Source organism: Mesoplodon mirus, assembly GCF_964341445.2.
Source record: "Mesoplodon mirus genome assembly, chromosome: 8".
Classification (NCBI taxonomy): Eukaryota; Metazoa; Chordata; class Mammalia; order Artiodactyla; family Ziphiidae; genus Mesoplodon; species Mesoplodon mirus.
This window is the reverse complement of record NC_138984.1, coordinates 2,640,910-2,668,850: the sequence shown is the minus strand read 5'-3', so window position 1 is coordinate 2,668,850 and position 27,941 is coordinate 2,640,910. Positions and strand designations below refer to the sequence as shown.

Below are 27,941 nucleotides of genomic sequence, written 5' to 3'. Positions count from 1 at the left end.
TCTCAGCCCTTGAAATCCTCAAGAGTGAAGCCAGGAGCCTGGAGTGCAGGGGTGAGGCCCGGGATTGGCAGATGGCGGCACTCATGATGGGGTTCAGGGCGAGACTCTGATTCTCGGGGAATCTCTGACAGCGTGAGATTCAGAATTGGGAGATTTTAGGGAGAAAGATCTGGAAGCCTCCATGAGCCCAAGGAAAACCTTGACCCTCCTCGGGACCTGGCGGTCAGAGGCCAGAAGGAGGAAGGCCTCGTAGGGCAGGCATGTGGCGGCAGCATTTGGGGACGAGGGTGAGGATGGAGAGGGTTTGCTGAGGGGAAGGATGCGGGGGAGGGTTTCGGGAGTTGGAAGTGGTGGGATGTAGGCCGGACGGGGTGTGCAGAGGGCGTGGAGGACCAAGGACGAGATACGGTCGGGCCTGGTGGGGCAGGACTGGCGGCTGGGAGTGTCTGAGAACCCTGGGGGTGGAGCCGAAGGTGTTAGTGGGAAGCGGGTGTGGCGCTGAGAGCTCACACCCAAGTGCAGGGACTGGCTTCTGGACCTCCCATCCCACTGAAGGATGTGTGTGCACGCGTGTGTACGTGTGCTGGAGAGAGAGTGGCAGGGGCCGAAAGGTATTTGTTGAAGCGTGACTGTGTCAGGTTGGTAGGGAAGAAATGAGGGCAGGAGGGGCTGGTGGGGAGCCATGGAGTGTTTGGGTCTGGGGGCTGTGGTCCAAGTGCAGGCGCAGCAGAAGTCAGTGCCTAAGCAGCAGGCAGATGGTGGTGGTCTGCCGCGGGGGTGACAGTAGGTGGGGCAGTTCCGGTGGTGGCCACTGGAGGCAGGAGAGAGCCCTTGGGTGGAGACGGTTACCAGGGAGACCAGGTCAGGAGCCCGTGGACATCAGACTGGTCCAGAATGATGGCAGGCCCTCGGGGAGAGGAGGTGTGTAAGTGAGGGTGCTGGGCGGGGGCGTAGGTCAGGGACAGCGCCCAGCAGCCAAATGAGGGGCCTTGAGGAGGCTGCTGTGTTCCTGCGAGAGACCAAGGAGTGGGGGTCTGGGGCGGCGCTGGCCAGCAGGGCCACCAGTGCCACCCCTGCCCTGAGGTTTGCGACTTGGGAGACTGGGCCTCTCCTGGAGAGGGGCTGCAGGCCCAGGGCTGGTCCCGCAGCGAGCCCGGCTGGGAGGAGGGCACGGCGTGGGGCGGGGCGGCATGGGGGGGGCGGGGCCTGGCTGCTTTCCCCAGACTTCACGTTTGCAGACTGCATCTCAGCTCCGGCCTCTTCTCAGGGAACCTTAGGCACAGTTCCAGACGCTGGGATTGATGAGGACGTGTGACCTGGAGGATGTTTCTAATTTAATCTAATTTCTTTTCATTTAGGACAGGAAGTGGTAAAACCATCTCAAATGTGATCGTAGAGTCACAGAATTCTGACAATGAGGACGCCGATGAGTTTGTGGTGGAAGCTGCCCCCCAGCTCTCTGAGATGTCAGAGCTTGAAATGGTTGGTCAGCCACAGCGTATGTTTTATAATCACACTCAAATAGCACTGGAATTAACTCTCCAACTTTGAGATTTGTGTAGACAGAATTTGCCTCCAGTGTTTCAGTTAGTTTTCTGCCATCTTTAATTTTGTCACCTCTGCTGAGATGCATGCAAGCATGAGTTTGAGATTCCAACAAATCTGAATCTCCTCTTCTTCTTCCTTTCCTGCTCAGGTACAAGCGGTGGAATTAGAGGATGAGAAGCACGGTGAGTCGTGGGGTTGTGTGTGCACACGTGTGTCTGCTCTGTGTGTTTTGAAAGGATCTGGTGAAATGAGCTTTGTCTGCCAGGGTTTGGTCAGGGGTCTGAGTAGCAGTAGATAGGATGCCGTGGGCACGGATGCCTCCTTCGTGTGTGGTTTATTCTGGGAGGTGATGGAAGCTGCTGGAGGGTGGGGGGTGGCCAGGACTCCGGAGGGCAGCAGTAGGCAGTTGTGGGGATGACATCACTTCTTTTCTGCACGGTTAGACTGTGGGATTGGATGACCCCTGAAGTCCTTCCAGGTCGACAGTTCTGTCATACTGTTTTCTTCCCAAGCACAATGTCTTCTTTGATTTCAAACATTTATAGAAGCAGAGAGAATAGTCTCGTGAACCCCTGACTGTTGTGCAGCTTTTGCGGTGAACGGTCATCTGGTCTGATCTCAGTCTCCACCGACTGCTTTCAAGTCCTGGAGAGCATCATTTTTGCCATAAACATGTTCTTTTTTAAAAAGCATAACCATAACTCCATTATTGTATATTAAAAAATGCAGTCATTCCTTAATATCATCAAATGCCTGTTTTTTTTTCCAGTTGTTTTGTGTGTTTTTTTTCTAGTTTGTATGAGTCAGAATCCAAATAAGGTCCCTGTGTTTGCAGCTGGTGGATCTAACTCTGAATCCGCTCTTAGCCTGTAGGTCCCCCTACCACCCCATCCCCCTTGTAATTTATTTGTTGAAGAGGCTGGTCAGTTGTCCAGCAGAGTTCCTCACAGTTGGGTGTTGCTTGTCACACCCCAGTGTTGTGGGTTTCTTCCATGTTCTTCGGTTCCTGTAAATTGGTTCTAGAGACTTGGTCAGATTCAGGTTTTTCGGGCAAGAACACTTGACAAGTGGTGTTGGTTCTTCATCACACCGGCCCGTCTCTGTGCTTGGAGGTTGGTCTCAGTCTGTTGTTTCATGAGGGTTGTGGGGACGGTGACCGTTCTCGTCCCGCCCCCTCCCCCCTCCAGCACGTTTTTGTTGGCAGTCTCCACACTGTGAGGCTTTCCCTCTGCAGGAATTTGCCGCTCCGAGGCCCAGCTTCGTGCTTCCCCTTCATTGATCAGTTGTCTTAATAGTGCATTTGTCTCCTGGCACCTTCAGGGGTGACTAATGAGGGCTTTGGTGGTGGTGGTGGGTTTTTTTTTTTTTTTAATTTTTATTGGAGTAGCTGATTTACAAAAATATGGAACGAATTTGCATGTCATCCTTGCACAGGTGTCATGCTAATCTTCTCTGTATCGTTCCAATTTTAGTATGGGTGCTGCCGAAGCAAGCACTTGATGTCTCTATGATGTCATGGTTTTTAACACACTTGACGTGTTCCATTTCAGTCCATCTCAGTTTCTCCTTGATGTTCTGTTGTCCAGTGTTGGACCATGGGGGCCTTTTGACGTGTCCCAGTGGACTTTGTAGCTTCCTTGTTTATGGTAGGACAGATGTTTCAGACTCGTTTTGTGTATTTCCCGCCCCATGTCTCTAAGGAGCCTGGCTGCAACTTGCTTCTGGGTTGGTCATTGTTTCTGGGGGTTTTCTAATTTTTTTTGTAGGAAAGTATATCCTGAGTTTGTACTGGTATTTCCAACTTAGATTTATGATTGCAGGGTTCTTCCTAAGTTCTTTGATTTTTGCAGGTACATTCCTGTCTCGTGCCCCAGTCCTGGCTCCCAGCAGCAGTAGCTGTTTGCTTCTTTACCCTACATTGTGCACTCACAGCAATTTAGAGCAACACCGCTGGTGGTTAACAACAGCGTGATGACTGGAAACGCCTTAGGATCGTTTTTGGCAGATCTGCTTGCCTTTTTGTTCTTAGTGCGTATCCCATTAGGGATGTACAACCAATTCTTCTCTGTTCGGTTACGCTTGCCAACATGATACTGTTATGTTTATTTTTTATTTATTTATAAAAAATTAAGAAACAAAAGCAAAAAACCAAAATGAAAAAGTCACCATCACTTCTGTCCTCAAGGAGCAATTAGAAGGGACTCTTTCATGATATTTGCTTCATGGTCCCTCAGAACTGGAAAAAGGGAGGCATTTGCTCCTGTGAGTTTTCTCTGATGTACCTCCAGGGTCTTAGGGCTCTGGTTGCAAGGCATGATGGGAGAAGATGGACGTGATGAAAAGTGTGTTTGGCCTGCATAGTTGTAATGGGGGGGTGGGGCAGGAACAGGGTCAAGGGGAAGGAGGCAGGTCTGATTTCAGGGTTTCAGATGAACCTCCTCTTCCTCGGGTCTCAGTCCTGCAGAGCGCGGATTGTGACACTGCTCCAGCTTCTGAGTCAGTGGATACACGATTTCAAATATGAGCTAACCGTTCATCTGCTTCAGGGTTTCGACACTGTTACATTTGTAGTTTCATTTTGCTTTCAAGTTTTAGGCTGTGAAGTTTTTGATTTAACTTTGTTTCATTTATGTAAAATATCCCCTTATGTAAAATATTCACATGGTTCCAAGGTCACATGTACCAAACAAGATATATTCAAATGGTTTTTCATATGATATTTACCCCACGAGTAATCCTTAAAAAAAAAAAAAAGTTGATCACTTGTCCCAATATAAAAAAAGTATTCGTACTTAGTCTACAATAGGCTGAGAGAATTGCTTTGATCTTTTATCATATAATGATTATCTGAAGCTGTTTCAGTATAGAGAGTGAAAGAATAAGAACTAAGTATTCCTCCTCACCCCCAGCCCCCCACCCCTTTAGAACAGGATAGCTTCTTAGGGCAGAGAATCACTTTAACATAAAACCACTGGTTTTCAACAGGAGGACTTGTCAAAAAAATTTTGGAGACTAAGAAAGATTATGAGAAGTTGCAGCAGTCACCCAAACCTGGAGAGAAGGTAACAAAATGATTTTTGTAAACAGTGGCATTTTAGCAGTCTGTTTCACACATTTACATTTAAAAATCAGAAGCATATTTCAAATGTTGTGATTATCAGTAATGTCTGTTTACATGTTTACAAGCCTCTTCCCATCTCCCCCACCCTCCAGTTGGGAGGATAGAGGATTTGGGGCTTTTGGGGTGCGACGTTGCTTTCCTGGACCCACATCCAGTCCCGTCCTGGGTGGGGCAGTGGCCTTGCTTGGGAGCTCAGGAGTCAGGGTCCAAGGGCTGTTCTGCTCTGACCCCCTGTTGACCCCTTCCTGCCTGGTGCATCCCTTCTCCCTGCGCAGAGTGGACAGGTTGTCCGCATGGCCCTGGCTGATGACAAAGTAAGAGTCGGGGGACGTTTTCAGGGCTGGCTTTTAAATACACGTGCTACTTGTATGTGGCCTCCAGCCATCTCTCTTACAGGTGTGTGATGTGGCTTTGTTGGAACCCACGGCCTCCTACCAGCCACTGCCCTTGGGCACGTGACCTTGGGTGTACCTGCAGGCTGGGTAGTATGCCTCAAATGCCATGGTGAGGTTTCCGTTATCACGCCTTAAAAAAAAAAAGAATAAATCTTCATTTTGGGGATTTTTGTTTTTTGGGGTTTTTTTTCTGGTACGCGGGCCTCTCACTGTTGTGGCCTCTCCCGTTGCGGAGCACAGGCTCCGGACGCACAGGCTCAGTGGCCATGGCTCACGGGCCCAGCCACTCCACGGCACGTGGGATCTTCCCGGACCGGGGCACGAACCCGTGTCCCCTGCATCAGCAGGTGGACTCTCAACCACTGCACCACCAGGGAAGCCCTATTTTGGGGTTTTTTAACAAGTTTCTTGGTTAGTTAGCTTTATCAGCAGCCAACAGTTCCAGTAAGTTTTACATACACACCCCCACAGACACTTTTCTTTCCTTCCAGTTGAATGAACGGTTATTTGTTTTAGATAATTTTGCTTAAAATGTCCTGGTTTGGCGTGCAGATACGGCCTGCAGGATTGATAGCTACTGAGGAGGGCTGCATGTAGAGCCCACCGTTAGAGGGAGCCCTTTACAGCAGTAACGGGAGAGTAGCGTAGCCTGAGTTCTGCCGGCAACACCAGCGCCAGCTCTTCTGGAAGGAGAAAAACTCTTTCTGCGGTTTATTGTCTGTTGCTGTGGCATTTAATATGTCATAGTCCTTTTCATAGGCCTGAGGACTTGTCCCGGTGTCCCTGGCAGTGTTGCTGCAACCCTGTCAGAAACCTCCAGTGTGGGCCCCGGGCTGTGACTGTAGGTCACCTTTGAAGCTTCAGTTGGTTTAAATTTTATAGCTATGTTTTTCTGCAAAGCACACTAGGCCTGTGCTCCAGTTTCCTCTGAAGAGTAAATTTCAGATTAGTAGATCTTCTGACTTCAGAAGATAAAAGGGAAGAAATTCCCTTGTTTGGTGAACATTTGCTGCTTTAAAGAAGTACAGTTTGTGAGTGTTCTAAAGTCAGGGGTGATGTGTATTACAGTTGGGAGGGAAGAGTCAGCAAGTTTCTCGGCTTTTGTTTCTTTGGTATGTTATAGACACCAGATTTAAATTTAACTTGCGGGTCTTCTAAAAACATTTTAATTCGATTTTCAAAAATAAGTTAAAATGTATAGGAAAAGTTGAAGTCCTTTCTGTCCTCGCTCTAATCCTGTTCTCACGAGGGCAAAACCACTAAGATGGATTCGGTGTGCTCCTTACTTTTACGTGTATCTGCATTGCTTTATGAGTTTGTAACTTCATCCTGTTGTTGATTTGTTGTGCAAGTTGCTTTCTTCAGACAGCGTGATGCTTCTGAGACCCTGCCTGTTTTGATACCAGTAGATCTAGTTTATTCATTTTAATTGACGAATGGTATTCCAGTCTTTGTCAGTAATTAATTCCTTTACTGACGGACATTTAGGATTCTTCAGCCTTTCGCTGTTGTGAACAGTGCTTCCACAGGCTCCTTTGCGTGTGTCCTGGCACACAAGAGCCAGTGTCTCTCTCCAGCAGTGGTCAGGAAACGTGTTCTGTAAAAGGCCAGATAGTAAATATTTAAGGCTTCAGAGCCATACAGTGTCCGTTGTAACGTCTCATCTCTGCTGACGAGCAAACGGCTATAGCATAGATACCAGTAAACAGATGTGTGGCCACGTTCCAATGAGACTGTATTCACAACAGCAGAACCAGGCCTGGGCCTGTGACTTGCGACCCCCGTACTTTAGAGGCCGTGCCAGACCTGGAATTGCTGTACCAGAGCGCGGGCAGAGGTGCAGTTTCACCAGGTGCTGTCCAAGGCGGTACCGATTCGTTCTCCGAATGGAAAGGAAGTCTCTGTTGCCACACATCCGTGCAGCCACAGCCAAGATAACGAACATGCCCACCGCCCTCAGAAGTGGCCCTTGGGCATCCCTCCCACCCACTTCTCTCCACGTCCCCCCCTCCCCCCCAGTCCCCAGCAGCCGCTCATCTGCCTTCTGTCACTTTAGTTTGCGTTCCTAGAACTGGATATGAATGGACTCAGTTGGTACATACTTTTCATTGGGTCTGGCTCCTTTTATCCATCCTGATTGTTTTGAGATATCTCCACGTTGCATCGTGTATCAACAGTTCACTTTTTCTTTTACTGCTGAGTAGTAAGTAGTCGGCGGTGTGGGTGTACCGCTGCGCGCTTACCCATGTATCAGCCAAGGAACATCTGGGTTGTTTCCAGTTTGGGACTGTTGCAGACAGAGCTGCCGTGAACAAGTCTTTGTGTAGACAAATACTTCATCCCATTGGGTAAGTACTTAGGAGTGGGCCTGCTGGGTCATGTGGTAACTGTGTGTTCACCTTTTTAAAACACTGCCAGACTGTCTTCCAGGGCGGCTGCACCACCTTCCGTCCCAGCCAGCAGTTGAGTTCCAGTTCCTCCACACCCTCATCAGCACTCGGGATGGCCAGTCTTTTTAATGTCCTGTGGTTTTGATTTGCATTTTCTTAGTTGCTAATGCTGTTGAACGTCTTTTCTGTGCTTTTTTGTCCATTCTAATACCTTCTTTGGTAAAGTGTCCACATTTTTTTGCCCCTTTTAGCATTAGGCTGGCGGTTTTCTTCCCGATGAGTTCTGGGAATTCTTCGTATATTCCGGATACGAGACCCGTATCAGACATGACGTGCGCGTATTCTCACCCAGTCCGTGGCGTGTCTCCCCTCTTAACAGCGTCTTTCACAGAGCAGGCGTCGGAACTGGTAGAGCAGCAGCTGGGGTGCTTTGCTCCTTTTGTTGGTTGTGCTTCTGGTGTTGCGTCTAAGAAGTCTCGCCTAACCCTCAGTCATAGGGTTTCTTCATGGTTTCTAGAGGTTTCATAGCTTTAGGTTTTACATTTTGAGTTAACTTTTGTATAGAATGCGAGGTATATTGAAGTTTATTTACTTGTTTTTGCATATGGCATCCAAATGTTCCAGCATCATTGGTTAAATTGTCCCCCTTAACAAATTTTTTGGCCAATCTGAAGGATGTACGATTGTATCTTCTTGTTTCTTTAATTTAATGTTAATAGCAACTCACATTTGTTGCCTCCCTTTGTGCTAGGGGGCTTTGTATTGATTGCTCTGGCCTCATATCAACTGTCTGGTGTCGGTTCAGTCACAGTCCTGTTTGCAGAACTCCTGATGCCAGAAGTATTTGGATTGAGAAATGTGATGTGGTACATATACTGTATATCCTCTAATCCCTGTTGAGGTCAGAGGTAATCAAATGCATGAACAGTTCCACAACAGCATGGATTAAGAGTCCCACTAGGGGGGTGGGCAGAATGCTAAAAATAACCTCACATGAGTTTTGGTGCCAAGTTTGTGAAAAATCTTTCCATTTTCAGCGCTTGTGGGGTTTGGAATTGACACTGTGGTTTCTTCTCGTGTGTTGCCTGTTCACATCTTTGCCCACTTTCTTTAGTGGTGTTTTTCCTTTTGGTGTGTGTGTGTGTGTGTGTGTGTGTGTGTCTGTGTGTGTGTAAAATGGTTGCATATGTCATATATCCTATAATAATAAATATCATATGGTATATGTTATGGTTGCATATATTATTACATGTGTCATGGAATAATCCCTTGTGTCTCATGCTGTAAACATCTTCCCAGTCTGTTACTTGTCTAACTTAATGTCTTTTTATATACAGAACTTTTCTATTTTGATATAAAATTTAATCAGGCTTTTTCTTTATAAGTTGTTTTGCTCTTGCGTTAAAAAAAACAACAACTGTCCTATCCTGGTAATAGAGATGGTCTCAATACTTTTCTTAAAATAGTTTGTTTTCTTTTTTACATCTAGGTCTCTAATCTGGAGTTTTTGTTTATGCCGTGGGTAGGGATCTGCTTGTTTCCTCCTTGTAAGTGGTGCCACCCTCTAGTGAACCCAGACCCCTCGTGTGTGGGTGTATTTCTGGGCTCTGCTGTGTTCCTCCTGTTTTAAGTCCTATGATTTTATGTCTGGGAAAGACCTTCTAATTGTCCCCCTCCACTCCTCCCACCCCCAGGTTGTCTTGGCTATTCTTTTTTTTTTTTTTTTCAGTATGCGGGCCTCTCACTGCTGTGGCCTCTCCCGTTGCGGAGCGCAGGCTCAGCGGCCATGGCTCACAGGCCCAGCCGCTCCGCGGCATGTGGGATCCTCCTGGACCGGGGCACGAACCTGTGTCCCCTGCATTGGCAGGCGGACTCCCAACCACTGCACCACCAGGGAAGCCCTTGGCTATTATTCTTAAATCTTTCTGGCTTTGTATGAATTTTAGAATCAGTTTGTGTGGTTCCATTAGAAATCCTACTGTGATGTTGATTGGAATTGTTTTCATCCTTCTTGATTTTGCTTTGGCTGCTCACTCTTGCTCCATTGCCTGGCCTCCCTATGTAGCAGAACTCCTCGGTGGAATTGGATGTACTCACCAGCTACAGCTCACCCCTTCCCATCCTCTCGTGAATGACTCTTCTGAGTTGCTCTTGTCAAGGTCACCTGCCTTCCTGGTTGTTAAATCCTCCTCGTGTCATTCTCAGTCCTCATCTTACTGGAATTAGCAGCAGCGCCTCATTCACTTGGGCGCTCTTCCTTGATGTGCCTTCTCCCTTTGGCTCCCAGGACAGCAGCGTGCCTCTCTGGTGCCCCTGCTTGGTGCCAGTCACACCCGCTTGGTGCCGGTCACCCCTGCTCAGTGCTGGTCACCTCTCCTCTGTCTCCATTGCTGGTTCCTCCTCCTCTCTCACTTTTCTTAGTATTGGCATCTACGTTGCTAGCTTTTCTGTTCTCTCAGACTGGTCCTTTCTGTTTGTTTTACCAAGTCACTTTCCTAAGTGAGTCTATTCCATTTCCTATTTCTTTTTAAGTTTATTATGGTAATTAATATTTGAATCAGTTAGGATTAGGGTTACCTGTGGGTGGAGGAAAGATCTGAAGCAATAGTGGCTAAAGTGAGGTGGAAGGTCACGAGCCAGTCTGGAGGTGGTGGTGATCCAGACCCTTCTGCCTCCTTCCTCCATGCGTGACTTCCATCCCTCAGGGCACGTCATGGGCCACAATAGCTGTCGGCTCTAGCCTTCACGACTGCGTTCCAGCCAGCAAGAAGGAAAAGGGAAGTAGGAGAAGGGCCCACCTCTTCTCTTTTAGGCTATTTAATGGAAGTGATGCACACTACTTCTACTTACATTATATTGGCCAGATCTGTGTCACGAAGGGGTCTGTGAAGTGACACCTTTATTCCAGGCATCCGTTTGCTTAGCTAGCAATCAGAGGTTCCATTAATACAGACTAGAACTTGCCAAATTTTCTCATTGCCTGGCATGGTCAGAAAATGATGTTTTTGCAAGGCACTTGGGTAAGTGGCGGAGGCTGCCTGCCTGGCTAGGGGCCGAGGGTTCTGGAACCAGCACGGCTACCACATGTGGGCTGCACACAGGGCAGGAAGCTTTGCTATAAGTAGGGAGATCAGACACGGGGGTCAACCAGCAGTCCCTTCCCCGGTGCTTCTCTAGGAAGTTGCTTATTTCATGCACATTTTACAGAGTCATGGCAAAAAGATGTTTTGAGATACTTTTATGATTTAAAAACTATATCTATAGTTATAGTTTTCCTTTTCTCCCAAAATTTTTGCATCTTTTTTCCTTTGATAAAACTTTGAAAAAACTATTGAAGGAGACACCCTCTAGCAAAGAATCACCTTTTGGTTTTGTAGATATTCACTTTTATTTTCATTTCATTGGTATCTACTGTTTATTCTTCCTCTTAATTTCTTTGGGTGTTTAGTTTTTCTAGCCTCTTGAGTAAAAGACACAACTCATTTATTTTTAGTCTTTATAATTTTAAACAAATATGTTTAAGACTGTACATCTCCCTTTAAGCATGCTTTATATCCTTAAGTTTAGAATTTTTTGAATACTAAAAACTCCTTGAATTTTAATATGAAGTAGTTGGTTGTTATTTCTTTTTTAACATGTGGGCTATTTTGGAGTCTGGTCTTTAGTTTTTTTTTTTTTTTTGCGGTGCGCGGGCCTCTCACTGTTGTGGCCTTTCCCGTTGCGGAGCACAGGCTCCGGGCGCACAGGCTCAGCGGCCATGGCTCACGGGCCTAGCCGCTCCATGGCATGTGGGATCCTCCCGGACCGGGGCACGAACCCGTGTCCCCTGCATCGGCAGGCAAACTCTCAACCACTGCGCCACCAGGGAAGCCCTGGTCTTTAGTTTTTAAACATAAAGGTTTTTAAAAAGTTTTTTTTTTAACAGTATCTAATATAGTTGCATGTTCAAAGAATTTGATCTGTATGATGTTGACTATTTGGAATTGAGACTTTCTTTGTGGCCTAGTTTGTGGTCAGTTTTTATAAATGTTTCAGAGTGCTTGCAGAGTATGTTTACTTTCTCTCTTTGGTGTCCACACTTCAGTGCACACTGTTGATTTCACGGAGAGGTGATTGGACGACTATGTGCAGACTGTATCTATCTATGATCATTATTGATTTTTATGTATTATTCATAATATTAATTGCTTATCTTCTTTATCTTATTCAAAAATTCAAATAGTAGGTGTTTGCTCTCACCTACTAACTTGTAACTTGTAGTGTGCCCTCAGTTTCGGTACTTTTTATTTTTTTGGAAGGAGCACTCTTTTCAATGCTAAGGAAATACATATTTGTAATCTGGGCATCTCTCCAGCCTGTCTTTGAAGTTGTGTTGGAAGAAAAGCCGTTTCTTATTGTGCTAATGGACTTGAGGAATACATTATAGAATAAATATGTGAGTCAGATTGCTTTGAGCATTTTCTTCATCATCCTGACTTACTTGCTCTCTTTTCAAGAGGAAATATAAACTTTGTTAATAGTAAGATATTAGCCCATGCCAAGTATTTTTTTCCTTCAGATTTATGAAGTTTTTGAAAAACAACCAGAAAAGCAGTTTTATTACAGTGTTCCTTATGCTTTAAAAATGCTTGCTTTTTAAGCTTTATAAATGAAGATGCTTTGGAGAATAACCAGCAGTGTCAAGGATGGTTCACTCAGTTTAAAGTACCATTTAAGGATTTCTCACTCCTAATTTTTCAGTCTCCTTTTATACAGTCTTCTCTCGGGTGCTTTTTCATTTTATATCTGTTCTGTGAATGTTAAAGTTCAGATGCTTTTTCTTTGCATTTAAATTCTTTATTTTGAAATAGACTCAGAGAGTCTGTTTCTCTTCATAGATTTCTTTCTCTTCGTTTATTTAAAGTTTTGGTGATTTTACTCTCTTCATCTTCTCGGTCACATAAACCATCTATTGTACTGGGACTGCTAGAGGTCATACATCTCTTCAGATGAGAACCTGAGCGTGTGTTGAATTGGACCTGCATGTATGTATTTCACTGCCCTTCTGAAGGAAAGCTGTCATAAGGATCTAAGGTGGCACCCACACATCATAGAGATTATGGATGACTGTCTTAAAGAAGCACTTATTTGGGCATATGAGAACCTCTTGTATCTTGAAATGCCTCTTGATGGATAAAATGACCTTATCACAAACATGTTATATTTTAATTGTAATAAGTAGAATATAGCTAATAGTAATTACCTAAATTCTTATATGAAAGTCAGGGGTTTCGGTCGTATTCTCTTTTACTTTGGTGATCTGAATAGATCGTCAAGTTATTTCTTATTTTGGTAGCTAGATGGTGCAATTTCATTACAAATTCCTTAACCCCGTTAGAAGACTGCTATTCCAAATTCCTGCTTAACTGAAATTCTGCGCCTGATAAATGTATTCTTAGTTTGGAAGTTCATGGTCCTAGTATTATTGGATGTTCTTTTGCTAAGAATATTGTTCCTGTTTAAATTGCTATGAAAGAAATAAAAGGGGACGTATGCTACGATATTTCTTCACTGGTGAGCCTTTAATAGCTAAACTGGGGAACCACTGAAATTGATTGTAATCATGAAGAGTTATAGGGTTTTTGTATTTCTTTATTTATTTATTTGGAAATAAGGGGATAGTTTTACGTTCCCAAGTAGTGCAGTGTTTTCCAATACATAGGCTGGGGATTTGGAGTTTTGGATATAAAATTAAAATAGGGGCTTCCCTGGTGGCGCAGTGGTTGAGAGTCCGCCTGCCGATGCAGGGCACACGGGTTCGTGCCCCGGTCCGGGAAGATCCCACATGCTGCGGAGCGGCTGGGCCCGTGAGCCATGGCCGCTGAGCCTGCGCGCCCGGAGCCTGTGCTCCGCAACGGGAGAGGCCGCAACAGTGAGAGGCCCGCGTACCGCAAAAAAAAAAAAAAAAAAAAAAAAAAAAAAAAATTAAAGCAGCATTATCAACAGTATCACTTCAAAATACTTACAGATAATATACCATGGATATATTATAGACAACAAAAGTGGTTTAGGAACCATCAAAACATTATATGTATCTGAACTTTGCGAAAATAATTATGAGGACACAGGCCTTCTTTGTATATCCTGTGATGTGGTTTGTTACGTGGATGAGGAAACTTTACCTGAAAAAATATATATGTGACTTAACAATTTGGATTATAAGAATGAGCTATAGTCTTATAAACATTTCCAAATTGAATGGTCATCATTTTCTCTTTAATATGTTTACTCAGTGAATGATAATGTGACAAATAAATATTTTTACTCAAAATGTCAACTTAAAATTCATATCATATTATATCTGTACTTTCCTAGATTTTAGTTCTGTCGCGATAAGTAATTTTGGCCTCAATTCCAAAGTTCTGTGCTTTGCATAAAAAATATCTTTAGTTTGATTGATTTTGACAGCCTAAGCCTGTAGATGGACATTCAGTTACAAAGTAGTATGGAGCCTGGGGTTTAACTATACTCACGGTGACACGTTAATGAACGTAGGAGGGGACTGTGCTATGGAAGCCACAGGGTGGACATCAGTTGGTTAGGGTTAGGATTCAGAGTGAGTTTAGACAAATTGACTGTAGAAGAGCGCAGGGGGTAGTCTTGGGAGCAGAAAGTAGACAGATAAGAGAGATTTCGTCACATGTCACAGAAGCTCCAGCTGCAGACTCTGGCTCTGTCGACAGGAAGAGACTGCAGGTGCACTGCCCTGACTGAAGGGTAATTCTCGCTAGTTTGTGGAGGTAGGAAGACTAGAAAATATCCATGAGATGTCATGAAACTGTTTTGTTTTTTTTTTTTTTTTTGCGATACACGGGCCTCTCACTGTTGTGGCCTCTCCCATTGCGGAGCACAGGCTCCGGACGCGCAGGCTCAGCGGCCATGGCTCACGGGCCCAGCCGCTCCGCGGCATGTGGGATCCTCCCGGACCGGGGCACGAACCCGTGTCCCCTGCATCGGCAGGCGGACCCCCAACCACTGCGCCACCAGGGAAGCCCCACGAAACTGTTTTTTAAGAAAAAACCAACACGTTAGAAATCAAGGCTTACAAGGAGTGGCGTAAAAATGATCTTAGCTGAGCCACTGCCGGCTCAGCCTGCCTTGGCTGGCCTGCTGGTGCAGGTCTGGCCTGGTCCCCTGAAGCCCAGCACAGAGCAGCCTTGCAGGGCGGGTCCCCAGTTGTCTCTGCTGGTCCAGGTGGACGGCAGGTCCGTGGGTGACAGAGGTAGGAGAGCCACGTTCCCCATGCAGCACCTCTTGTAATCTCACCACCTTGCTCAGAGCCCTGCCCGGTACCATCGACGATTTACAGTGGGCCTTCTGCACCCATGGGGTCTGAATCCAGAGATTCAACCAACCTTAGACAGAAGATATTTCAAGAAAAAAAAATTCCAGAAAGTTCCAAAAAGCAAAACTTAAATTTTCAGTGCTGGCAACGGTTTACATGGCATTTACATTAAATTTACAGCTATTTATAGAGCATTTATACTGTATTAGGTGTTATAAATAATCTAGAGGTGATTTAAAGTATACGGGAGGATGTGCCTTGGTTATATGCAGATAGTTTGCCATTTTACATAAGGGACTTAAGCATCCGAAGATTTTGGTGTCTGGGGTTGGGGGGTGGTCCTGAACCAACCCCCAGATACTGGGGGAGGACTGCACTGCTGAGGAAGTTGGGGTCTGGGTGTCTACGTACCTTGCCGAGGTCTCATGCCCAAGGCCTGGGGCCCAGCTCTTATTCCACTCCTGGGCAGAGGGTCTTAACGCAGTAGGGCCCGTGGGCTGCTTGGGGACACATCTCAGATTCACCAGAAACCGCCCCTCCCCGCCCCCCCCAGTTTTCAGGGGCAGAACCTGTGCTGTGTGGATTGGGTGGAGCAGCTCGTTCCTAGAACTGGTTTAATCCTGAAATCCATATGTCTTTGTCTTCACTTTAAACAAAGACATTTATTTCCTGGTAACTATTCTTATTCTTAGTTATTTTTGTCCATCCTGAAACATACCCATTTGTGCTTACTGTTTTAAGTGAGAAACATGTTTATTTTATTTTGCTAGTTCCTGTCTCTTTATTGTTCCTGTGTGTTTACTTATGACTTGAAAAGCAGCTTCCAGGGAAGCTCTGTTGCTGGAGGGACCAGACCTGGATGAATAAATTAGGTTTCCTTGAGTTTCTAATGTAATCTGGGCCACATGGCCATGTCAGCGAGACCGAGCTGGAGGAACCAAGGGCACGGCCCTGCCGCTCTCCTGGAGTCCGGGTCACAGGGGTGCTGTAGAGTCAAGGAAAACTGAAATGCTTGGCATTGAAATACTTGATTTCCTACTTATAGCAGTGATGCATGTATAATTTTTCATATTGGAGCATTATCAAGGTTTTCTGATCAAATCTCTAAAACATTCCTTCTGGCCGAAGACCTCTCCCCAGCAGGAGGAACCCTTTAATGACTAATAAAGCCTTTCCATAATCCTTGTTGTCACAGAGGCCAGGACTGATGGCCACTTAGTGAAGGGCTTGTTTTATGTCAGGGTTTTGCTCTACATAAGCTATACATTTTAGAGAATATTCTTAAATCCCTTAAAGAAAAAAAGATCTTAAAATAAAGTAGAAATGTGTATTTTTTTAGACATTGCTATTTATAAATTATTTACAAATAAATACACTGTATCCTAATACTCTTCCATGGGTACTCCATATTACAAACAAGATGTGTTATAAAAGTTTTATTTGTTAGGTTTTGAAACTCAGGAGTAATCTCTGCATATTAATATTTTTGAGACTGATTAGGTTTCCAGGTAGCTTTTAAAAGCTTTACCATACTACAAATAGAGTCACTTGCAGTGAAAAATGATAGACAATTATGTTGTAATAGTAACAGCTAAACAAGGCAAAGAAAATACTTTTAAACAATTTTAAAAGCTACTTTTGAAGAAAAGCAGATTTAGAAGCAGGTCAGACATTTAAAGTTGTGAGGACCACTTCTGAGCACTTTCAGATACTTCAGAGATGACTGATCGGGATGTTTAATGTGAAAAAGGAGTGTGTGTCATGGCCCTCCTTCCAGGCCCCCCCCCCCCCCCGCCGCCGCCCCGGTCTGCTCCTCTGGTTAGTCTGGGCTCCGCATTCAGCCCTCGAGTGCGTGAAGCCGGCTTAGGTTCTAGGGAAGGAAGGCCTTCTCCGAAGCCCACCGTGGGGTGGCATCAGTGGTCATGGTGCCCCCGAGTTGGTGAGCTTCTGTTACGGGCCAGGCCCTGAGCCACGTGCCTGGATATGTTGCCACAGTTAATCCTCACAGTAATCTGACACTTAGAGAAAAGGTGCACGTACAATACAAAGAAGTTTCCCCTCTGAACTCTCTGAGAACGAATTGCTGATATCACTCCCGGATACTTTCCTGAGTAAGTTCTCTGAACAAGGGCGTTTTCATCGCTACAACAGGGCCACCTCCCCCAGGAAATGAGCATTGCTACATTGTTACCATGGTTTGGGTGGGAATGGCCCAGGAGCACGGCCCTGCTCTTCTCACTGGGTCCTATCACGGGGCATGTGTTTTAATCTGTCCCGTTACTGCTAGCGCTGCCTCGGATCTCTTGTGCCTGCCAGGCTTCTCCACTGTCAAGTTACTTTTTGTCATAAATCATGCTTTGTGGGGAAGTGCTTTGGAACCAGGTGAGTATCCTGTTCTTCACTAACTTTCAATTTAATTATTTGTGTCACTGTGGGCTCATGGTTTCCAATTGGTTTTCTCGTTATATTAACGCTCACACAGCCTCTGACTTGGCCAGTGAGGGCTCCTTCAGACTGGCTCCTGTGTGCTTTCAGTCTGGGCCTGTCATTCTTTGAGTTCTTCCTGTCCTTCTGGTTCACCACGATGTTCTAGGCCTGGCCTGTGCTTGCCCTGCCTCAGCCCTGGCATGAGCCGCTTCTCCTGGTTCCTCGCAGTGGAGAAGGGTCTTTAGAAACCAAGGTCTGCTCACTAGGTGTGCTCACGGCTTTTGAAGCGTTTCTGCTGTCAGGCCCTCTCGCTGGTCAGAGCTAGAGAGAAAAAGTGTGTGAGTGTGTGTGTGTGTGTGAGTGTGTGTTCCAGTTTTCTGTTTCTGTATTTGTATTTCTCTTTTCCAACAGTGTGAAACCTGGCTCTTACTGTCCTTTGTAGATGAACTTATACATGAATCCCCCTCGCATGTAGCCGGTCCCTGTTGCTGCTGTTACCCCAGGCCTGTGTGGCTGCCCTCTTCACCCACCTTGGGTTCCAGCAGCCCTCGCCGGAACACCAGTGTGACCGCTGCCCTGTGGACGAGCTCCCCATCGCTCCTGGACTAGCCAGTCTCCCCGCGTAGGTGCCCTCTCTGCAGCCTGCGTTGACTCCTGCTCCCTTCCTCCCTTTCCCCTCCCCACCCTGGGCCCCCGAGGCTTCCCACCCTGTGCAGATGCTTTCCTTGCTCTGCCCTTCAGGGCTGAATGGTTCAGGAGGGAAAGGGGCCAGGAAAGGCCACTTACTGACGTTCCCTCGGAAGGGAATCTCGTAAGGTGAGGACCCGTGCGTCTCATTTCCCCCTCCCGTGGCTGGCATAGTATCGGACATAAGTGAGTGATCATTACCTGTTGACTAGGTGAATTTCAGAGCTACTGAACAACAGTTAGAAGAGAAAGAGGGACATGGAAGAGAAGGAATGCTAACACGTGAGCAAGCCCTTGGCAGAGGTGAAATAAACAGTAGTGGCTGCAGCCTCAGGAGCCGCATGCTAAGCTGCTGGGTGGTGCTTCCAGCCCCTCCAGTGGAGCTCTCCTGGTGCAAAGCCCTGGATGGCCGGACCGCAGGCCGTCGGGTGGTGGAGAGCAGGCACAGCCCCCTTGCTCTGCGGTTTTCTGCCACAACTTGGAAGTTTGTGGTTTGAACAGTGATTCAGATTTCCAAGTAAAGTGTGATAGGCATGACGCTTAAATGGTTTTCTGACCTAGATTAATGTGATGTTAAACATAAAAGCATGCTTTTTAAGAGGTGCTTTGGTACTTTCACAAAAGCAAGAAGCTTAACCTGCGGTGGGCCTGCACTTAAAATTATGTTCTGGGTAAAAAGAGAACTCACAATATTGGCAGTATTGTTGGGATTGAGGTGTTTTTTTGTTTGTTTGTTTTTAACTATTCTATAGGTATACCGTAGGGCAAGAAACAATAGGTTCTTTTTTTTTTTTTTTTGCGGTACACGCGTCTCTCACTGTTGTGGCCTCTCCTGTTGCGGAGCACAGGCTCCGGACGCGCAGGCTCAGCAGCCATGGCTCACGGGCCCAGCCGCTCCGTGGCATGTGGGATCTTCCCAGACCAAGGCACAAACCCGTGTCCCCTGCATCGGCAGGCGGACTCTCAACCACTGCGCCACCAGGGAAGCCCCAATAGGTTCTTTTCAAAGGAACCGAAGTCAGATTTGCTTTTACACTTCTCAGCAGCCCTAAATGCCCGAAGAAAATGGAATAATAATAGTGGTTATAGCATTTGGAGAGAAACAAATTGACCCAAGATTCTTATTATTTAGTCAGGTTGGCATCTCATATGCAGAAATAATGAAAGACATACCCAGATAATGCAAGGGCTCAAAAAGTATTGCTCTTGGATTCTTCTTGGAAAAAATGATTGCCTAAAATATAGTCTATCTAGATAACTAAGAGATCAAAAAAAGCAGCCCGCCGTGGAGCAGCTAGGCCCATGAGCCATGGCCGCTGAGCCTGCGTGTCCGGAGCCTGTGCTCCGCAACGGGAGAGGCCACAACAGTGAGAAGCCCGCGTAACGCAAAAAAAAAAAAAAAAAAAAAAAAAAAAGGCAGCCCAAGCCCACCCCTCTGGAAAGGGGAAGGTAGGCCTGGCCAGTGTAGGAGCCACTGGTCAGATGCATTTGGGCACCCGGAAGTGGCTGGTCTGAACTGGAAAGTGTGCTGTAAGCTTAACAGATGCCAGCGGTTTTATAGAAGTCGTAGAAGGAAAGAAGACAGAAACCATCTCGTTAGTAAGTTTTATATTGACTGCATGTTGAAGCAAGATTTTGGACAATGTTAATTAAAACTCTATTGAAGTTAATTTCACGTATTTCGTTTCCCTTTTTTAACGAAACTAGAAGACAATGTTAAGTTACATATGTGGCTCACGTGTTTGTAATGGGCATCCTTGGTGTGAACAAAGTGAATTAAAATTGAGCATTAAAACCAGTGAAGCAAAGAGAATTTGAATGGGCTACAGAATTACATGTGAAATCCTTAAGACAACTTTCAAAACATCAGTTGTATAGAAAAATAACACAGTAGCAGGTAGTGGGGTGGAGAGTCAAGGGAGGTCAAGTTGCATGAAAGGCGTCATTTATTCACGTTTCCTCGTCCTTCTGCAGTGTCTCTTGATTACTCAGTTCTTAATTTTAATCTAGTCAAACTTTTCAGTCTTATCCCTTCTCATTAGTGCTTTCTGTGTCTTCGTTGAGAAGTCCTTGTCTCTTCTAAGGCCGGAAAGGTATTTATTCTCTTTAAGAAACGAATGCTTTGTCACGACGTTTACGTCCTTGATCCACGTGGAGCTGATTTTCCTGTACTCCTTGAGGTGGAGCTCGCTTTTCTCCCCGGTTTCCCTCCTTCCCACACTGACCTGTGATGCTGGCCCTGCTGTATATGAAGGCTCTTCCTGGATTCTCTACACGAGAGGCTTGCAAACTTTTCCTGTAGAGGGCCAGGTAGTAAAGATGTGCGGCTATGAGAGCCGTGAGGTCTGTGCCCAGTACTCAACGTGGCCACTGTAGTGAAAGCAGCCGTAGACAACACGCACATGAACGTATCCATATATAAACTTTTATTTATGGACACCGAAATGTGAATTTTATAGGACTTTCGTGTGTGTCACAGAGTATTATTCTTTAAATATTTTTTCAAGTGTTTAAGAAAGTGAAAGGTCACCATTCTCAGCTCATGGGCTGTATGAAAAGCAGGCGGTGGGCCAGCCTGCGGGCTGTGGGCTGCACTGTCTCGCTGGCCCTGCCCTGTCCACCCTGCTTCAGTCCCTGTAGCTTTATAATAAGGCCCCACGTCTGGGAGTTTGGCTGTTACTGGCCCTTTCCACTGCCACGTAAACGTTAGAACCAGCTTCTTGCGTTCCGTGGGCATGTTCATGCACACGATTCTGCATTTCTTTAGCCGCCTTTTGGGTCTGTCCGTAACTGTTGAGGATCTTCTCTGTAGAGGTGGTGCACATCTCTTGTGAGATTCTGTCTGGGTGCTCCGGAGTTCGTTCAGTTATTGTAGGTGCTGTATGTTTACAAACTGGTCTGTTTGTTGCTGGTAGGTAGGAATGCCGTTGATTCATAACCAGCTTCCTCGATAAACGGATTATGTTCCAAATGCGTCTGTTGATGCTTTTCTGTCTATGCTGTAACAGCCACTGGATACTAAGGTGGATGATATTGAGATGCAGACGGGGGGGCCTCCAGGAGGCTAAGGGACTGGTCAGCGCGCAGCGGGGACTCCCACCCAGGCCTTCTGACCCCAGCCCATGTGCCACCTCGAGTCAAGGCGGCTTCACCTCCTCCTCTCCTGTCCTCACGGTTTTCTTTTTAGGGTCTAATTGCTCTGGCTGGGGTAGTAATGAAATAGTAGTAGTGAGAGTGAGCAATCTTGTGTCCTTTCTGATTTTTAATGGACATGATTCTAGAAGTTACCCCTTCCTGATACTGTTGTAGCAAAAACAAGTTGAGAAAGTACGATTTTCCCCAGTATGGGGCTTTTATCTTGAATGGGTGTTGATTTTATTAAATGTTCTTTCCCCATTGATTGAGATGATTCTATTGTCTGTTTTAATTTGATAAATGTCATTTATAGCTTTTCTCATATTAAACTATTCTTACATTCCCGGTATAAAACCAGCATTGCTATGATATGCTATCTTTTTTAGCCACTGCTAGATTCTAGTTGCTGATAAGTATTTTTCCACTTATATTCGTGGGTGAAATGGGCCCCTGATTTTCTTCCTCATGTGGTCTTCGTCTTGTTTTTGTCCCCAGGTTAAGAATGAATTGGGGAGTGTCCTTTTCTTCTCTCTGGAAGAGATTGTAGATGATGGAATGATACATTTCTTGACAGTTTGGTGGGACTCACCTGTGAAACCATCCGAGGGTGGTGTTTCTTTTGTGGGAAAAATTTAAACTACTGCTTTTATTTTTGTATTAATTGTGGGCGTATTCAGGCTTCTATTTCTTCCTGAGTCAGTTCTGGTTATTAATTTCTTTTAAACTATCAAGCTTATTGCAAAAAAGCATTTTAAAAAAATTTTATTTTATTATTTTATTTATTTATTTTTCAGCTGCGTTGGGTCTTCGTTGCTGCGTGCGGGTTTTTCTCTGGTTATGGCAAGCGGGGGCTACTCTTTGTTGAGGTGTGCGGGCTTCTCATTGCGGTGGCTTCTCTTGTTGCGGAGCATGGGCTCTAGGTACACGGGCTTCGGTAGTTGTGGCACACGGGCTCAGTAGTTGTGGCTCGCAGGCTCTAGAGCACAGGCTCAGTAGTTGTGGCTCACGGTCCCAGCTGCTCTGTGGCATGTGGGATCTTCCCGGACCAGGGCTTAAACCTGTGCCCCCAGCATTGGCAGGCAGGCTCCCAACCACCGCACCACCAGGGAAGCCCACAAAAAAGCTTTTGATAGAACTCTTAAACATCTGCTCTATTTGTAATTTAGGGTTTTTTTTTAAAATCAATAATATTACTTATTTGTGCTTTTTCCTTTTTTTTAAATCACTTTTTACAGAAATTTGTCTGTCACTCTCTTAAAACCATCAAATTGTGGCTTTGTTGATCTTCACTTTGTATCTTTGATTTTACTTTTTGCTGATATTTCAAGTTTTCTTTATTTCCTTCCTTCTACTCTTGGAGTTTATTCTGTTTTGTTTTGTTTTGTTTTTTAATTTCTTAAGTTGGACACTCGTTACTAGTTTTTATTTAGCCTTTAAAAAAAACCTTAATATAAACTTGTTTTATGATTATAAGTTATTTTGTTTTAGAAGTCAGTATTCGGGACTTCCCTGGTGGTCCAGTTGTTAAGACTTCGCGATTCCACTGCAAGGGGCACGGGTTCATCCCTGCTCAGGGAACTAAGATCCCGCACAGCGCATAGCGCAGCCGAAGAAAAAACAAGTCAGTGTTCATTCACTCACCAGCCATTTATTGATGGATCACCTGCCATATCCTGGGCACTGTTCTAGGCATCAAATCAGAAATGGATGTTAAATGCTATCAAATATCTTTTTGGCAACTGTTGAGATTATCATATATTAATAGAATTCCTAATGTTGAGCAATTCTTACGTTGCTAAAATAACCTTTGCTTGGTCATAGACTATTATTTGTCCACTGCAGAACTATATTCAATTTACTACTATTTTAAAATAGAAGTTTGTATCTTTATTCAAGTGAAATTAACCTGGGGTGTTTGTTCGAATGTTTCTGTGTATTGTCATTAGGTGTTACGATCAAGATTATGTTGGTTTTATAAAATTCATTTTTTTCCTGTGCCCTGGACAGTTGAAGTCAGAGGCGTGATCTGGTTCCCAGAGGTTTCCTGGAGCCTCGAGGCTGGGTGCCCTTCCGTCCTCTCAGACAGAGGTTGGTCCCCTCGGGGGCTCCTCTCCCCAGGGCTGCTATCAGAAGCAGGAGCTCACTTCTTATCTGACGACAGCTTGAGAACCAGTAGCTCGGAGCTCACAGGGTTTCCTGGTCCCCAGCTGCTGACAGTCACAGGTTCTCATGCTCTTGCCTGTGGGGCACATAGGTCGCGGGTAGCGAGGCCTGGGTAGGGGTCCTTCTCCTACACACGTGGGTCAGCTTGCCCCGCCCCCGGAAGCCCTGGGAGGGACACTGGGTGCAGCTGCCCTTCGGGGGCTCGGCAGGATCCCAGAGCTGAGGTTTGTCCCCTCTGCGCTCCCTCCGTCTGTGTCTGTCTGTAGGAGGTGGGGCGGGGCTGTTGTCAGGGTGTAATTAGCGGCTTGCTTTCCTGATTGCTTTCCTGCAGGCAAGCCCCCTCCTCCCCTGGGTTGTGCTGCGGGGCCGGCGGCTTCCGGCCTCTCGCCGGGTGGCCAGTATCAGGACCTGTCGCAGAAACCCCCGCTCAAGTCCCCGCTCACATGTCGCCTCTTCAGAGAGGCCTTCCCTACCTGCCGGCTACACCAGTCCTCCCTCCAGCCCCTCACCCACGAGTGTCCGACCCGACTGTTTTCTTCACGGCATCGGTGGCCACCTGGAATTGTAGGATGTGTTTCTGGACTGACTTGAGTGCTGGAGGAGCGAAGACTAATGAGCCCCGGCGTAAGAAGACCGAATTGTGCCGTCTGTGTCTGCAGGGCACCTGCTGCACTCTTGCCGCTGTCCTCAGCGCCCTCAGGGTGTCAGGGACGCAGAGGCCTTTATTTGCATTTCCTTTGCTCCTCCTAGCTTTGGGCACGCTGCTTATGCTCATCACGAATTCTGCAGAATTTATTTTCTGCTGAAGACCTCTGATATCCGGGTACTTCCAGTTACAGGTTTGAGTGTTGATTTCTTCTCCATTTCACATGCCAACTGTGAAATTCACTGGGGTCATAGCCCAGTAACTGCATTTAGGGGTTAATGCTTAATTTGGGTGTGATTATTTTGTCTGGTATTTTTAGAGCCATTAAATATGGTAAGAATTGAGAAGTCTAAATATGAAAAAATAAAACTGGAGCCAGAATTATAAGGATAGATTGGAGCAATAGGCTCAATAGAAAATGATAAATATTTTAGCAAGACATTTAAAGTAGCAAATTCAATTAGTTAATAAAGGGATGGAAAGGAAAAGCAAAATAATTTAATAATCCTAATGGGCATTTCCAGAGATGATAGTGAAAAGAGAAAAACACTTCTAAAGTATATTTCTAAACTTAGATTCATTTGCTGCCACTGCCTACATCATGGGAGGTGATTATAAAGTATAAAGTAAGTGAACTTTAGAACCCTGTATCCTTTGACATTTCCTTAAGGTTCATCTGCTCAAACTGTCTGTGCATTAGCCCTGTCCAAAGGGTCTTGTTAAATATTGGTGCTGGGTCTGCCCAAACCCATAGGTCAGTCTTTGGACAGGATCCTGGTGTGGGTATGTTTAAAAACTTCCCCAGATGATTCTGATGCACAGCCAGGAATGAGACGGTGCCTTCAAGCTTCTGTGCCAGGTGGTCGCTGACCCCTGGAGGGATGAGGTAGGAGTTGCTTAACCTCCACTTCTGGTTCCTGTGCACAAGGGCTGATCCCATTAAACCCTTAGAAGACCTGGGGTCAGTACTCAGGGAGGAAAGAGCCTGTCCACTCCCTCCATCCCTGGGTGGTAGCAGTGGCCTTCTTGGACCTGGCTCATTTGGGTGGGGGGGCTATGGAGCTATGGACTTGAGTCAGATCTAAAAGCATCGTCCTAACCAATAGGGGACATGCACTACCTCCTGCCTGGTGGCCTGTGTGATCCAGTTATAGCTTCTTCCTCTTGCTGACATGCAGGGAGTGGGGCCTCTTTCTCGCTGGTGCGTCTGCCCAGGTTGCTGTGTCAGGAGCAGGGAGTGTTTCTTGTTGGCCCTGGCTTGCATGAGCCTAGCCACTCCAAGCTTACTCACTTACCCCATGGCTCTCCCCGCTTCCCCAAGGTGAGATCATCCTAACAATATTGTACAGGAAATGCCTGCACACACCTTTTTAGTCTTGAGCTCCTGAGAAATCTAGATAACAAATATAGACTTGTAAAGAGATGAGAGGAATGTGAGATATAATGAAAATGACATAAAAGGATGTTAATAACTTTGATGTCCCTGAAGATTTATTAGTTGATGCTTAAATGTGAATGCTGTAGCCATGGAGATGCCATGGAGATGCCTTGGAGATGCCATGGAGATGCCTTGGAGATGCCTTGGATGGAAAGCAGGGGCCCTTCCTGGGAAGGTCTTCTCAGGATTAGGTTCCTCTGAGTGCTCGGTACCAGTTTTCTCCATCTGTTGAGCCCGGCGCCTCTGGTCTGGTCGTCTGAGGGTTCTCCCAGAGCCATCCGTCCTCTTCACAGAATGGCCACTGGTTTTCTTGCCTTGATGACGGGACTCAGTAGGAGGCTCAATACTTTTTCAGAATTCTGTTTCCATGGAACTTCTGGGTCAGATGGGGCAGCTTGAGCCCAAGAGATTATCTTCCTCTCTCCTATTAGTATTTGCTTCATATACCTAGGTGTGCCGATGTTGGGTGCATATATATTTATAATGCATATGCATATATATGCATATATATTTATGGTTGTTACAAACTCTTGATGAATTGACCCCTTTATCATTATATATAATGACCTTTTTTGTCTCTTCTTACAGTTTTTGGCTTAAACTCTATTTTGTCTGATACAAGTATAGATACCCCTGCTCTCTTTTGGTTTCTAATTTTGTGAAATATCTTTTTCCATCCCTTCACTTTTAACCTATGTGTATCTTTAAAGATGAAGTGAGTCTCTTGCAGGCAACGGGTACTTGAGTCTTGTTTTTTTTTTTTTTTTATCCTTCCAGCCACTCTATGCCTTCTTTCTCCCAGTTTTTTTGAAATATAATTGACATATAGCACTGTGCACTTTTAAGGTGTACGGCGTAATGATTTGACTTAAATATATCGTGAAATGATTGCCATAACAAGTTAGCTAACATCCATCATCTCTTATAGATACAAAAAAAAAGAAATTTTTTCCTTGTGATGAGAACTCTTAGGATCTATTCTCCTAACAACTTTCATATATACTGTACAGCAGTGTTAGCTATATCCGTCGTGTTGTACATCACATTCCCAGTACTTATTTTGTCTTATAACTGGAAGTTCGTACCTTTTGACCACCTTCCTCCAATTCCTTCTCCCTTTACCCCCATCATACTGTATTTGTCTTTCTCCGCCTGATGTATTTCCCTTAGCATAATGCCCCAGGGTCTACCTGTGTGTTGCAAATGGTAGGATTTCTTCGCTTTGTGTGGGTGAATAATATTCCACTGTGTATAACTATCTATCCATCCATCCCACAACTTCTTTATCCATTCATCTGTTGATGGACACTTAGGTTGTTTCCATGTCTTTGCTATTGTGAATAGAGCTACAATAAACATGGGGCTGCAGATGGCTCTTGGACATGGTGCTTTCATTTCCTTCAGATATGTTCCCAGAAGCGGAATTGCTGGGTCCGCTCTGTGCTTTTTGCTTGGAGAATTTAATCTATTTACATGTAGAGTAATTACACTAAGTAAGGACTTAATAATGCCATCCTGTTATTTTCTGGCTGTTTTCTGATTCCCATGTTCCTTTCTTCTTCTCTTTCTGCCTGTCTTTGTGAATTCATGATTTTCCATAGTGGTATGCCTTGATTCTCTTCTCTTTATCTTTTGTGTATCTACTGTAGGTTTTTGCTCTGCTTTTTTTTTTTTTTTGCTTTGTTTTTTTCTGAGGCTTACATAAAACATCTTATAGGTACAACAGTCTGTTTTACAGTGATAACAGCTTAACCTCAATTGCATACAAAACCTCTACCCTTTTACTCCCCCTTATGTTTTTGATATTGTGGTCTACCTCTTTTTATATTGTGTATTTATTAACAAATTATTGTGGCTTTAGTTATCTTTCATACTCTTTTCCTCAAACCTTTATGCTAGAGTTGAGTGGTTAACACCTCCATCACATTACAGTACTAGAGCTTTGTTGTTGTTGATTCTTTGGGCTTTAGCAGAAATGCTAGACATGGATAAGGCTTGTGACGTTTCTTCTCTGTCTGTGACACTTCAGAAGGCACGATTTACACGGGATTGTCTACAGTTAACAAATATGCTATTTTTGAGACTTTATGGCTTCTTATTTAACAGCCATAAATCTAAGAGTAACTATATGTCATGACATAAGAACTATGAGGTCCCATCTTGAGATTGCTTCCTTCAAGATCAGCATTTTGTTTCAGATGAATTGTTTTAAATTTGGTTAATACTACATTTCAAGAAAAATAATTGCATTTATACATGCACCTATTTATTTATCTATTTATTTATTTTGAAAGCGAAAGCAGGTTTATTCAGGGAGATACACACTCCATAGACAGAGTGTGGGCCATCTTGGAAGGCAAGAGGCCAGTATTAGAGTATTTTGAATTTGACAGTATACTTATCTTCACCAGTGTATTGTATATTTTCATGCTTTCATGTTACTAATTAGTGTCCTTTAGTTTCAGCCTGAAGAACTTTCAGCATTTCTTATAAGGCAGATCTAGTGGTGATGAACTCCCTCAGCTTTTGTTTATCTGAGAAAGTCTTATCTCTCCTTCATTTCTGAAGGACAGCTTTGCTGGATAGAGTATTCTTGGTTGGCAGTTTTTTCCTTCATCTCTTTGAATATTTTGTCCCACTCTTTCCTGGCCTGTAAGGTTTCTGCTG

General features: G+C 45.1%; 1 protein-coding gene across 8 annotated transcripts in view; it reads left to right on the top strand.

The window, feature by feature from the left end:
* TRAF3IP1 (TRAF3 interacting protein 1) overlaps positions 1-27,941 on the top strand; it is a 67,129-nt gene that overhangs the window by 25,612 nt on the left and 13,576 nt on the right. For all 8 annotated transcript variants that reach the window (XR_014294829.1, XM_082630199.1, XM_082630204.1 and 5 more), the window contains 3 exons: positions 1,359-1,482; positions 1,697-1,730; positions 4,534-4,610. Coding sequence is in view for 7 of the 8 variants with exons in the window: in XM_082630199.1 (XP_082486325.1) it covers positions 1,359-1,482; positions 1,697-1,730; positions 4,534-4,610 (235 nt within the window). In the remaining variant the exon portion in view is untranslated. The remainder of the gene's footprint in view (positions 1-1,358; positions 1,483-1,696; positions 1,731-4,533; positions 4,611-27,941) is intronic.